Raw genomic sequence first — 13,312 nt, 5'->3', positions numbered from 1 at the left:
GATGAGCTGCCTTGGGCTAAAAATGGTCCACACGCTGCTGTATTTTATCTCTGAATGCCGGATGACTTGCGTGACTTATCCGCCACCAACTAGGGTTCAAGCAGCAATGTTTTAGAGCACTTTCTGCCTGGGAAAGATCAATTTTTCTGGCTGCTGCTACAGCAGCGACTGCAACAATACCTGATTTTTCAGGCATGTGTACATGCCTAATTTTTCTGGCCTCTGGTGCTGCACTGTGGCTGCAAAAACAAAACAAAACAAAAGGCACATACATGTGTCAATTCCCCTCCGTGATCGTTACCTTGTTGTGGTGAAGGGGCTTGCATATCACAATGAAGCGACCACCTCTATAAGTGTGTTGGCAATGGCAATGTTGGCACACCCCAGATGAGATAAGGTCGTTGCTTCATTGTGAACCGACCAAAAGCGATCGGCTGGATAATTTTGCATTATCATAGAAAAAACATAAATTTTCTTTGTGATCATCTAAGGTGGTCATTAAAGCCTACTAGGCCAACAATGGGCCCACACTGCAGAATCATTGTTTTCTGGGTCACTTAACTGTCACTAAACTACCTCAGCACGACCATAGGCTTTGAAAAACCGCCATCGCCTGCAATCTCCCAAACGTGCGCACGAGCACAGTTAGTCATCACTACACCAAGATTGACGCATAGAGGAATAAAATTTATGTCATGAGTGTGTCAACTATTGACAACTCTTTGCGGTTGTCAAAAATCTATTCCATACACGTCCCCTGATAGGGGACGTAACAGGGATTAAACTGATAGGAATAGTACTACTTAACACACCACTCCTATCTGGTGGCACAGTACATTGCACGCGCAGTGCCCCAAATTGGAAGTAGGAGGACCAACCAAGCATCTTTTTCCATCTCCCGGTTCCTAAAATCTCTTCCATACACGTCCCCTGATAGGGGACGTAACAGGGATTAAACTGATAGAAATAGTACTATTTAACACACCTTATAATAATAATAATAATACTAGTGGACGTAACAGGGATTAAACTGATAGGAATAGTAGTACTTAACACACCACTCCTATCTGGTGGCACAGTACATTGCACGCGCAGTGCCCCAAATTGGAAGTAGGAGGACCAACCAAGCATCTTTTTCCATCTCCCAGTTCCTAAAATGTATTACATACACGTCCCCTGATAGGGGACATAACAGGTATTAAACTGATAGGAATAGTACTACTTAAACACACCACTCATATTGGGATTGCACAGTACATTACACGGCGCACGCGCAGTGCCCCAAATTGGAAGTAAGAGGACCGACCAAGCATCTTTTTCCATCTCCCGGTTCCTAAAATCTATTTCATACACCGGCCCCTGATAGGGGACGTAACAGGGATTAAACTGATAGGAATAGTACTACTTAACACACTTAATTATAATAATAATAATTATAATAATAATATTAATAATAATAATAGGGGACGTAACAGGGATTAAACTGATAGGAATAGTACTACTTAACATACCACTCATATCTGGTGGCACAGTACATTGCACGGCACACGCGCAGTGCCCCAAATTGGAAGTAGGAGGACCAACCAAGCATCTTTTTTCATCTCCCGGTTCCTAAAATCTATTTCATACACCGGCCCCTGATAGGGGACGTAACAGGGATTAAACTGATAGGAATAGTACTACTTAAAGCGAACCTTTAACCTGGATTTCACTTAATAAACTATTACCAGTACCTTAAAGATTATCCTCATTCTGTTTCAATGCATTCTTGTGCCGCTTTCCTGGGATGTACAGTCGTGGCCAAAAGTTTTGAGAATTACATAAATATTGGAAATTGGGAAAGTTGCTGCTTAAGTTTTTATAATAGCAATTTGCATATACTCCAGAATGTTATGAAGAGTGATCAGATGAATTGCATAGTCCTTCTTTGCAATGAAAATTAACTTAATCCCAAAAAAAACTTTCCACTGCATTTCAATGCTGTCATTAAAGGACCCGCTGAGATCATTTCAGTAATCGTCTTGTTAACTCAGGTGAGAATGTTGACGAGCTCAAGGCTGGAGATCATTATGTCAGGCTGATTGGGTTAAAATGGCAGACTTGACATGTTAAAAGGAGGGTGATGCTTGAAATCATTGTTCTTCCATTGTTAACCATGGTGACCTGCAAAGAAACGCGTGCAGCCATCATTGCCTCGCATAAAGATGGCTTCACAGGCAAGGATATTGTGGCTACTAAGATTGCACCTCAATCAACAATTTATAGGATCATCAAGAACTTCAAGGAAAGAGGTTCAATTCTTGTTAAGAAGGCTTCAGGGCGTCCAAGAAAGTCCAGCAAGCGCCAGGATCGTCTCCTAAAGAGGATTCAGCTGCGGGATCGGAGTGCCACCAGTGCAGAGCTTGCTCAGGAATGGCAGCAGGCAGGTGTGAGCGCATCTGCACGCACAGTGAGGCGAAGACTTTTGGAAGATGGCCTGGTGTCAAGAAGGGCAGCAAAGAAGCCACTTCTCTCCAAAAAAAACATCAGGGACAGATTGATCTTCTGCAGAAAGTATGGTGAATGGACTGCTGAGGACTGGGGCAAAGTCATATTCTCCGATGAAGCCTCTTTCCGATTGTTTGGGGCATCTGGAAAAAGTTTTGTCCGGAGAAGAAAAGGTGAGCGCTACCATCAGTCCTGTGTCATGCCAACAGTAAAGCATCCTGAGACCATTCATGTGTGGGGTTGCTTCTCATCCAAGGGAGTGGGCTCACTCACAATTTTGCCCAAAAACACAGCCATGAATAAAGAATGGTACCAAAACACCCTCCAACAGCAACTTCTTCCAACAATCCAACAACAGTTTGGTGAAGAACAATGCATTTTCCAGCACGATGGAGCACCGTGCCATAAGGCAAAAGTGATAACTAAGTGGCTCGCGGACCAAAACGTTGACATTTTGGGTCCATGGCCTGTAAACTCCCCAGATCTTAATCCCATTGAGAACTTGTGGTCAATCCTCAAGAGGCGGGTGGACAAACAAAAACCCACTAATTCTGACAAACTCCAAGAAGTGATTATGAAAGAATGGGTTGCTATCAGTTAGGATTTGGCCCAGAAGTTGATTGAGAGCATGCCCAGTCGAATTGCAGAGGTCCTGAAAAAGAAGGGCCAACACTGCAAATACTGACTCTTTGCATAAATGTCATGTAATTGTCAATAAAAGCCTTTGAAACGTATGAAGTGTGTGTAATTATATTTCACTACATCACAGAAACAACTGAAACAAAGACCTAAAAGCAGTTTAGCAGCAAACCTTGTGAAAACTAATATTTGTGTATTTCTCAAAACTTTTGGCCACGACTGTATATTCATGAAAAAAACGACTTATAAAGTCCTCGTCTCCAGCTCCTGAAGTCACGCTAGAAGTCAAGGGGGTAGCCCGCAATTCAGTTACGGGATCGCGCTGCTACTGAGGCCGACGGCGCATGCGCCGCTTGTACAAGCGCGTTCCCGGCGACTGAGCCGGGTGTCAGTTACACTACTTAGAGGAGGGGTTAGGGCAGGGGAGTTACAGCCCGGAGTGAGGGAAGGGCTACCCCCTTGACTTCTAGCTTGACTTCAGGAGCTGGAGACGAGGACTTTATAAGTCGTTTTTTTCATGAATATACATCCCAGGAAAGCGGCACAAGAATGTATTGAAACAAAATGAGGATAATCTACAAGGTACTGGTAATAGTTTATTAAGTGAAATCCAGGTGAAAGGTTCGCTTTAAACACACCACTCATATCTGGTGGCACAGTAGATTGCAAGCCGTACGCGCAGTGCCCCAAATTGGAAATGAGAGGACCGACCAAGCATCTTTTCCCATCTCCCGGTTTCTAAAATCTATTACATACACGTCCCCTGATAGGGAACGTAACAGGGATTAAATTGATAGGAATAGTACTACTTAAACACACCACTCATATTGGGATTGCACAGTACATTACACGGCGCACGCGCAGTGCCCCAAATTGGAAGTAAGAGGACCGACCAAGCATCTTTTTCCATCTCCCGGTTCCTAAAATCTATTCCATACACGTTTTTTATTTTAAAAAAATAGGACAGCCTCTGCGGAGCTGGGTATTTTTTGGCCGCGTTACTGAACGCTCATGCACAACGGCTGTAGGCTCATGCGTCCTTTTGCGGCAGTGACAAACCTGGTCAGTCAAACCCAAGGCAACTTCATCGACCTCATCCCATATGCGTTTTTTCTGGAGCGTGCCCTGCGAAGAGTGCTGGATCAGGCCGTAGATGAGCATGAAGAGGAAGAGTTGTGGTCACCATCACCACCAGAAGCAGCCTTGTCGTCGTCGATTGCTGGACCTGCGGCAACGCAGAGAGAGGAGTCTGAAGAAGAGGAGTCAGAGGCGGAAGGTGGCTTTGAGGAGGTGGAAGACCAACCACAGCAGGCATCCCAGGGGGCTTGTTGTCACCTTTCAGGGACCCTTGGTGTTGTACGTGGCTGGGTGGAGGAAGAGACCTTCAATGATGTCAGTGAGGACAAGGAACGGGACATGGCTAGCTTGGTATCCAACCTTGTGCAAATGGGGAGTTTGCGGTTGTGCAAATGGACTGTTTGCGGTTGTTTGCGGTGCGTTAAACGGGGAGTTTGGTCTGTCACTGTGAAGCGGGCATAACCCTTACACTACCTGATAGATACAACATCATACCTGATGTTTTAAAGCACGTTATTTCAAACAATTTAGGAATGTTAGGTGATTTATGCCCTTTATGGATTAAAACCCGACTCTGCGTCAACTACGTAATTTTCCATGGGAGTTTTGCCATGGATCCCCCTCCGGCATGCCACTGTCCAGGTGTTAGTCCCCTTAAACCAACTTTTCCATCACTATTGTGGCCAGAAAGAGTCCCTGTGGGTTTTAAAATTCGCCTGCCTTTTGAAGTCTATGGCGGTTCGCCCGGTTCGCCCGTTCGCGAACATTTGCGGAAATTCGCGTTCGTCGTTCGCAAACGGAAAATTTTATGTTTGCGACATCTCTACCTGTAACATGCTTTTTTTAAAATCATCAATTCCATTTCCATATCTTGGTAATAATCCTCGCATAAAGCTTACATGTATTTTGGATTGATGAGTTGTAGCATACAAAGCTGTCTGCCATTTCACCAAACACAATAAACAACAGCGGCTGGCTTATTCCATTTCCTAAAGCACCAAGAAATCCAGTAATCATGAAGAAAATATCCAACCGACTTGCATATCGAAACTAACAAAAGAAGAGGAAAAACAAAAGTGTAAAATTATAGATTTCCTTACAAGAGAAGAGCTGGCAGTGCCATCTAAAAGCTCTGCATACATTAAAAATATGAAGACATTTTTAAAGCGAACCTTTGACCAGGATTTCACTTAATAAACTATTACCAGTACCTTATAGATTATCCTCATTGTGTTTCAATGCATTCTTGTTCCGCTTTCCTGGGATGTATATTCATGAAAAAAACGACTTATAAAGTACTCTTCTCCAGCTCCTGAAGTCACGCTAGAAGTCAAGGGGGTAGCCCTTCCCTCACTCCGGGCTGTAACTCCCCTCTCCTAACCCTTCCTCTAAGTAGTGTAACTGACACCCGGCTCAGTCACCGGGACCGCGCTTGTACAGGCGGCGCATGCGCCGTCGGACTCAAGCGCGATCCTGTAACTGAATCGCGCATGCGCCGTCCCCGATGCCTGCCTGTCTTCTCTTCCTCACGCGCGATTCAGTTACAGGATCGCGCTTGAGTCCGACGGCGCATGCGCCGCCTGTACAAGCGCGGTCCCGGCGACTGAGCCGGGTGTCAGTTACACTACTTAGAGGAGGGGTTAGGGCAGGGGAGTTACAGCCCGGAGTGAGGGAAGGGCTACCCCCTTGACTTCTAGCGTGACTTCAGGAGCTGGAGACGAGGACTTTATAAGTCATTTTTTTCATGAATATACATCCCAGGAAAGCGGCACAAGAATGTATTGAAACAGAATGAGGATAATCTATAAGGTACTGGTAATAGTTTATTAAGTGAAATCCTGGTGAAAGGTTCGCTTTAATAGCTTACTTATTTGCTGAATAATCTGTACTGAGAGGCCCAAAGTCCGCAGATACTTTTATACTCTCATACCTGCCAGTGCTCTTGCCTAATGTTCTCTGTACGACTACTAATTGAATACAGTCACTGCGACTATGATGGAGATAGTTACAGTGATGGCATTAGCCCCATGGATGTGATAAAATGCAATTATGTATTGCTAAATAGTGATGAGCTGCAGGGGTCATATTCGAATTTGCGATATTTCGTGAATATTTTGTAGAATATTCGCCGAATATTCGCAAAGTCGAATATTTGTTATATTCAACGATTATTTTACTCGAAAAATCGACAAGGTAATAATCGCGTAACATTGCTTCTTGCTTGTGGGCCAATGAGTCATAGCACTATATCAAATATATTAGTTTTTTCAAATATTCGTAATATTCTAAAACAATAATATATAGCAATACAGCGAATATTTAAAAAAACTCATGTAGAGCAATTTAGCTAATATAGTGCTATAATAATTTTTTTTAAATTACAACTATAAGACAAAGAAGATTATAGCACTATATTAGCTAAATTGCTCTATATTCGTTTTTTTGGAATATTCGCTATATATTCTTGTTTTAGGATATTACGAATATTCGAAAAAACAAATATATTGCTGAATATGTCATAAAATCTTGCTGCTGTCAGCAGTTTGGTTATAGTAAAGTTTAGGCAATTAGAGTTGCTTTCGAGTAAGTGATACAATGGACTTGCAGCTCTCTGAGGAACCGAGCACATAAATAAATAACTTTGTCGGAAAAGATTCTGCACGACATGGAATTTACTAACTGTAATACCTGCTTTCTCTCTTCTTATGAGTCCAATGGGCGGTCTCACTCAATTATTGACAGAGACCTGTCCTATATGTGCTGGTAGCTTTCAATCAGCCCATTAGACTGAAATCAAATAATTCCATGTTCTAAGGAATCTTCAACCATAAGCCACAGTGTATACAAATCTGCTCAGCTCCTCCTGCTCTGTAACTTACTGCCGGTAGGGTATCATGTTCAGGGTGACAGATTTTTAAAGGGATTGTCTGAGTTTAAGTAAAGTTTGCCCATGCCAGGAAAATGTTAAAAATAAAATATCATGCTATACTCACCTATTTCTCCAGCTTTGAATCTCATCCCTGGTCCTCCTACCACTGTTTGTATAAAAGACTGGATCGTTGATGTCGAGGTGTACGACTTGTGGATGCTGCAGCCTATCACTGGTTTCAGCGGTATACGGCCACTGATAGGCTGTAGTGGTCACATGTCATATACCTTCACGTCACTGTTGCAGTCTTATATACAAAGAATGGGAGGAGAAACAGAGTTCCATGGCTGAGGTGAGTATAGAATTACTTCAATTTTTTTTTATTATTATTTTATTTCAACCCCTGTAGCTTACTTAAGCAGCAATGGTTTTAGGAATATTTTTTTATACAACCTCATAAATGTGCTATGTGAATTGACTTACAATTTCACAGGGTCCAACTGCCTTTGGTTTTTCTTTTTGTTTATTTTCTTCATGACCCCTAAGAAGAGAACATAAAATTTTTTAAATAATGAATAGACAGATAGATAGATCACACATACATCTAGTTTTAGAGAAAGCACGGGGTGGATAGAATAATTGCACTAGGTCCTTTGGTTGAAATCACAAAAACTATGCTGGACCACTTTTTTCAGGATAAGACTTTGTATCCATTAACACCACATCTCTTATTCCCGGGGTCCAAACTGAAAAGGAGGATGCTGCCTAATACTACTTTTCAGCTTTGCCAATTGGTACCATCTATCTTAACCTTTTAATTATGTTTATGGTTTTCCAAACATATAAATTATATATGATAGAGACTGTCAGTCTCTATGATCATTAGACATGAACAAATGGAATCTGCATGAATCAAATTAGTTACAAATTTCTCTAAAGATTCTAATTTGTGCGAAACGCAAACATTCATGAATCACTCGAAATGCCAGCATATTAGAAGAACAAAGTAGAAGATAGAGAATAAGGGAAAATTTGTGGACCATTTTTAATTAAAAAAATCAGTTCAGTGTGTATTTAACCAGGCTGTTTGTTACCACCGTCTCCCCATAGCCATATGCGTCGCTGTCATTTTGACACTACTCATGCTGTCTTGGCATTAAAGAGGATTGGATAAAGAGGGTCATACATTACTTTTGAGGGCAATTGGGGCACTTTCGATTCTGACTGAATTTATTGGATTCAATTGAATCTGACAGGTGATTCAACCAAACCGGACACCAAAAAAACTTATTTTTGGGTAAGTATAGATAAATAAACCTGAGTGGGCATCTGCCCCCAGATTAAACAGCCTTCTTTTAATGAGCTGATAAAATTATTAGTTTATTTGTTTCCATTAAAATGATGAATTTTATGGTTAAAACAAGTGTCGGGTAAAAGCATAACTGATTAATTTCTATGGGAGTTGTGGAGATAGCTGAGAACTATACTAGGCTATCTCAGAAACTCCCTTAGAAATGAATGGAGTGGCTGCTTGCATGCTTAACCTCCTGCTCGGTCTATTTCAGGGGTTCCACGGGAAAGGTAGAACCCCCATCTATGTAATAATTATCCCCTATCCTGTGGATAGGGGACAAAGTCATATAACTAGAATACCCCTTTAAGAAAGAATTAATGGGACAAAGTCCTACAAAGCAGAATTGTCTGTTATAAACAATATTTCATGATTATATCTGTCAATGGGAGAAAAACAATTTTCTAAATTGGGCTTTTAATCCATCTAAAATCTATCAATATAGACAGTGTGGGGTTTCGCTCTGGTAGACAGGATTAGCGGACGCAGTATAGTGGCAACAACAAGTTCTTTGGATCAAACAGTTCAGTGTTTTATTCACAATTTAGGCAAGTGACAAAACAAGTATTTAAGGGGGGGCAATATGGCATGTAAAACCTAACTTTTAATTGAATAAAAATAAGAGTAAATGCCCCTACAAAAACCAAGAAAGGCAGCCCAAACAAGGGTGGTACAGTCCAAACAAGGGTGGTACAGTAATTTTGCTAGCCCTAGAGGTGGTGTGTAAGAAAAAAATTTGGTAAAAAAATGGTTGGATCTTACCAGTCCAGTTGAATTGCGTCATGCGGATGTAGCCCAGGCATATGTCCACTCAATGAGGTTTTAGATAGTTATACCGTACACTTGAGGGTACTTGCTGTCGTGTCCAAAGTCATGCTAATACGTTGCCAATGCAGAGGTGGGGCTAGGGGTACTGAACTGTCTCTAGTATGCCCTGATATTGGCAAGTAGACCCTAATGACCTCCTAATAGGAAGTCATCGCCCTGAAAAGAGCGGCCCCGTCTGGAACCTTGCCCTATTATCAAGGCCCTAGATCACCCTATCTCTACCCTCAAGTGTTTAACTATCTAAGACCTTATTGAGTGGACATATGCCTGGGCTACATCCGCATGACGCAATTCAATTGTACTGGTAAGATGCAACAATTTTTTTTACCAGTCTTTCTTCTTACACACCGCTCTAGGATTGATGTAAGTACACATACGTGTTGAGAGCAGAATCATTGTACCACCCTTGTTTGGGTTGCTTTTCTTGGTTGAGGGTTGTTTTTTGTTTGTTTTTGTAGGGGCATTTCCTCTTATTTGTAGTCAATTAAAAGTAAAGTTTTACATGCCATACTGCCCCCCTCCTTAATTACCCCTTTTTCAATTCCGCAGTATACTGGGGGAGCTTTTCACTTGTATCCTTCTCAGAAAGGCGACCTTCTGATTTTTTATTTTTTTTTAAGTGACAAAACAAGCAGTCATAATCAAACAAAAAGTTACCTTTCAGTGTTAATGTTAATTCACACCATGCGGCAATTCTGCCTCAAAGAGTCCTTGCTGATAGCAGCACCAATCTGTTTTAACGGCAAACAGGTAGCAAGCCTTCATCCAGACACAAGGCTCCCAGATCCCAACACAGAGACCTTGCTTCTGAGCCCAGCTGCCTATTTAAGGATAGCCAGATGCTGCCAAAACCTGGACCGGCACTTAAAATCCGGTCCGGTATTTGACCTCACCTGGCTGTAAATCAGCCCAGCAGCACATTATGGGAGAAAAATACCTGCCTTGCCAGACAAAACCTCTAACTGTGTCACATACCAGCCCCTTTGTTCATCCCCGAGGGGGCGAACACACGCCAGACAGTGTACCCAGGACAGGGCATCTGCGGCCTGCCCTGTGTTCCACCGAAAACGTAATGTTTTCTAGGGAGAGAAACCATCTGGTGACCCGGGCATTCCTGTCTTTGGCCTGGCTCATTCACTTGAGAGGGGAGTGGTCAGTCACCAGGCGGAATTTTCTCCCCAATAAATAATAGAAGAGAGATTCTAGTGCCCACTTGATAGCCAGGCACTCCCTCTCCACTATAGTGTACCTGGTCTTCGCTGAGGTGAGCTTATGGTTGAGGAAGACAACGGGATGCTCCTTCCTGTTGACCTCCTCAGACAGTACAGCACCGAGGCCTACTTCGGAGGCATCGATCTATACTATAAACTCCATTTTGAAGTCGGGCGTCACCAAAACCGGGAACCCGCACAGGGCCGACTTCAAAGCGGAGAAAGCCTCTTCCACCCGATCATTCCAGCGAACCATCATTAACTTACAGTCAGGTCCATAAATATTGGGACATCAACACAATTGTAACATTTTTAGCTCTATACACCACCACAATGGATTTGAAATTAAACTAACAAGATGTGCTTTAACTGCAGACTGTCAGCTTTAATTTGAGGGTATTTACAGCCAAATCAGGTGAACGGTGTAGGAATTACAACAGATTGCATATGTGCCTCCCACTTGTTAAGGAACCAAAAGTAATGGGACAACTGGCTTCTCAGCTGTTCCATGGCCAGGTGTGTGTTATTCCCTCATTATCCCAATTACAATGAGCAGATAAAATGTCCACAGTTCATTTCAAGTGTGCTATTTGCATTTGGAATCTGTTGCTGTCAACTCTCAAGATGAGATCCAAACAGCTGTCACTATCAGTGAAGCAAGCCATCATTAGGCTGAAAAAAACAAAAAACAAACCTATCAGAGAGATAGCAAAAACATTTGGCATGGCCTAAACAACTGTTTGGAACATTCTTAAAAAGAAGGAACCCAATGGTGAGCTCAGCAACACCAAAAGACCCGGAAGACCACAGAAAACAACTGTGGTTGATGACCAAAGAATTCTTTCCCTGGTGAAGAAAACACCCTTCACAACAGTTGGCCAGATCAAGAACACTCTCCAGGAGGTAGGTGTATGTGTGTCAAAGTCAACAATCAACCACAAGATGTAAACCATTGGTGAGCCTCAAAAACAGCAAGGCCAGATTAAAGTTTGCCAAACGACATCTAAAAAAGCCTTCACAGTTCTGGAACAACATCCTATGGACAGATGAGACCAAGATCAACTTGTACCAGAGTGATGGGAAGAGAAGAGTATGGAGAAGAAAAGGAACTGCTCATGATCCTAAGCATACCACCTCATCAGTGAAGCATGATGGTGGTAGTGTCATGGTGTGGGCATGTATGGCTGCCAATGCAACTGGTTCTCTTGTATTTATTGATGATGTGACTGCTGATAAAAGCAGCAGGATGAATTCTGAAGTGTTTTGGGCAATATTATCTGCTCATATTCAGCCAAATGCTTCAGAACTCATTGGACGGTGCTTCACAGTGCAGTTGGACAATGACCCAAAGCATACTGCTAAAGCAACCAAAGAGTTTTTTAAGGGGAAAGAAGTGGAATGTTATGCAATGGCCAAGTCAATCACCTGACCTGAATCTGATTGAGCATGCATTTCACTTGCTGAAGACAATACTAAAGGGAAAATGCTCCAAGAACAGGCAGGAACTGAAGACAGTTGCAGTAGAGGCCTGGCAGAGCATCACCAGGGATGAAACCCAGTGTCTGGTGATGTCTATGCATTCCAGACTTCAGGCTGTAATTGACTGCAAAGGATTTTCAACCAAGTATTAAAAAGTTAAAGTTTGATTTATGATTATTATTCTGTCCCATTACTTTTGGTCCCTTAACAAGTGGGAGGCACATATGCAAACTGTTGTAATTCCTACACCGTTCACCTGATTTGGATGAACATACCCTCAAATTAAAGCTGGCAGTCTGCAGTTAAAGCACATCTTGTTCGTTTCATTTCAAATCCATTGTGGTGTTGTATAGAGCCAAAAATGTTAGAATTGTGTCGGTCCCAATATTTATGGACCTGACTGTATGTTTCTTCAAGAGTTCTGTCAAGGGCGTGGCTAGAGTAGCAAAGTAGGGAACAAACCTCATGTAATAGCCCACCATTCCCAGGAATGACTTTATTTGCCTAGTGGTGACAGTTCAGGGCCAATTCCGTATTGCCTCTATTTTGTTCACTTGGGGTTTGATGACTCTGTGCCCAATGACATACCCCAGGTACTTAGTCTCTTCTAACCCTATCGCACATTTTTTTGGGTTAGCAATTAGGTCAGCTTTCTGAAGAGAGTCCACTACAGCCTGAACTTTGGGTAGGTGACTTTCCCAATTGGTACTGTGGATGACAATATCGTCCAGGTAAGCTGAAGCGTACCGACGATGTGGACGAAGCACAGTGTCCATTAGTCACTGAAAAGTGGCTTGGGCTCCATGCAGACCAAAGGGTAAGACCTTATATTGATACAGCCCCCCAGATGTGATGAAGGAAGTTTTCTCTTTGGTAGCCTCCGTTAAGGGCACCTGCCAGTACCCTTTTGTGAGGTCCAAAACAGAAAAATACCAGGCTTGTCCTAACCTCTCGATGACCTCATCCACCCAGGGCATGGGATACGCATCGAATTTGTTAAGTTTTCGAAAGTAATTACAAAACTGCAACGTCCCGTCTGGCTTCGGTATCAATACTACATATACTATAGGACTGGCCCACTCACTTTTTGACTCCTCAATGACGTCTAGCTGCAACATTAGCTGCACCTCCTCCGATATGGCTTGTCGCCGAGCCTCGGGTACCCGGTATGGTTTTAATCTGACTTTTGCCTGAGGCTCAGTGACAATGTCATGCTGGATTATGGAAGTGCATCCAGGGAACACATCCGTGTTCCGACTAACAAACTCCATGGCCTCCTGAGTCTGTTTAGAGGAGAGGCTGTCAGCAATTTTTACTGTGGCAGCCGCTTCTCTTGCATCAGACAGAGGAGCCAGTACCTCTTCTAGAAAA

The 13,312-nt window shown here is 42.7% G+C and overlaps 1 protein-coding gene across 1 annotated transcript in view; it reads right to left on the bottom strand.

The window, feature by feature from the left end:
- The window catches only part of LOC121002302 (ATP-binding cassette sub-family B member 5-like), a 1,125,761-nt gene that overhangs the window by 1,091,634 nt on the left and 20,815 nt on the right, over nucleotides 1–13,312 (bottom strand). Inside the window, exon 3 of the mRNA XM_040433700.1 lies at nucleotides 7,556–7,613. Coding sequence (XP_040289634.1) covers nucleotides 7,556–7,613 — 58 coding nt within the window. The remainder of the gene's footprint in view (nucleotides 1–7,555; nucleotides 7,614–13,312) is intronic.

The sequence above is a fragment of the Bufo bufo genome, chromosome 5, assembly GCF_905171765.1.
Source record: "Bufo bufo chromosome 5, aBufBuf1.1, whole genome shotgun sequence".
Classification (NCBI taxonomy): domain Eukaryota; kingdom Metazoa; phylum Chordata; class Amphibia; order Anura; family Bufonidae; genus Bufo; species Bufo bufo.
This window is presented reverse-complemented; position numbering and strand designations above follow the sequence as displayed.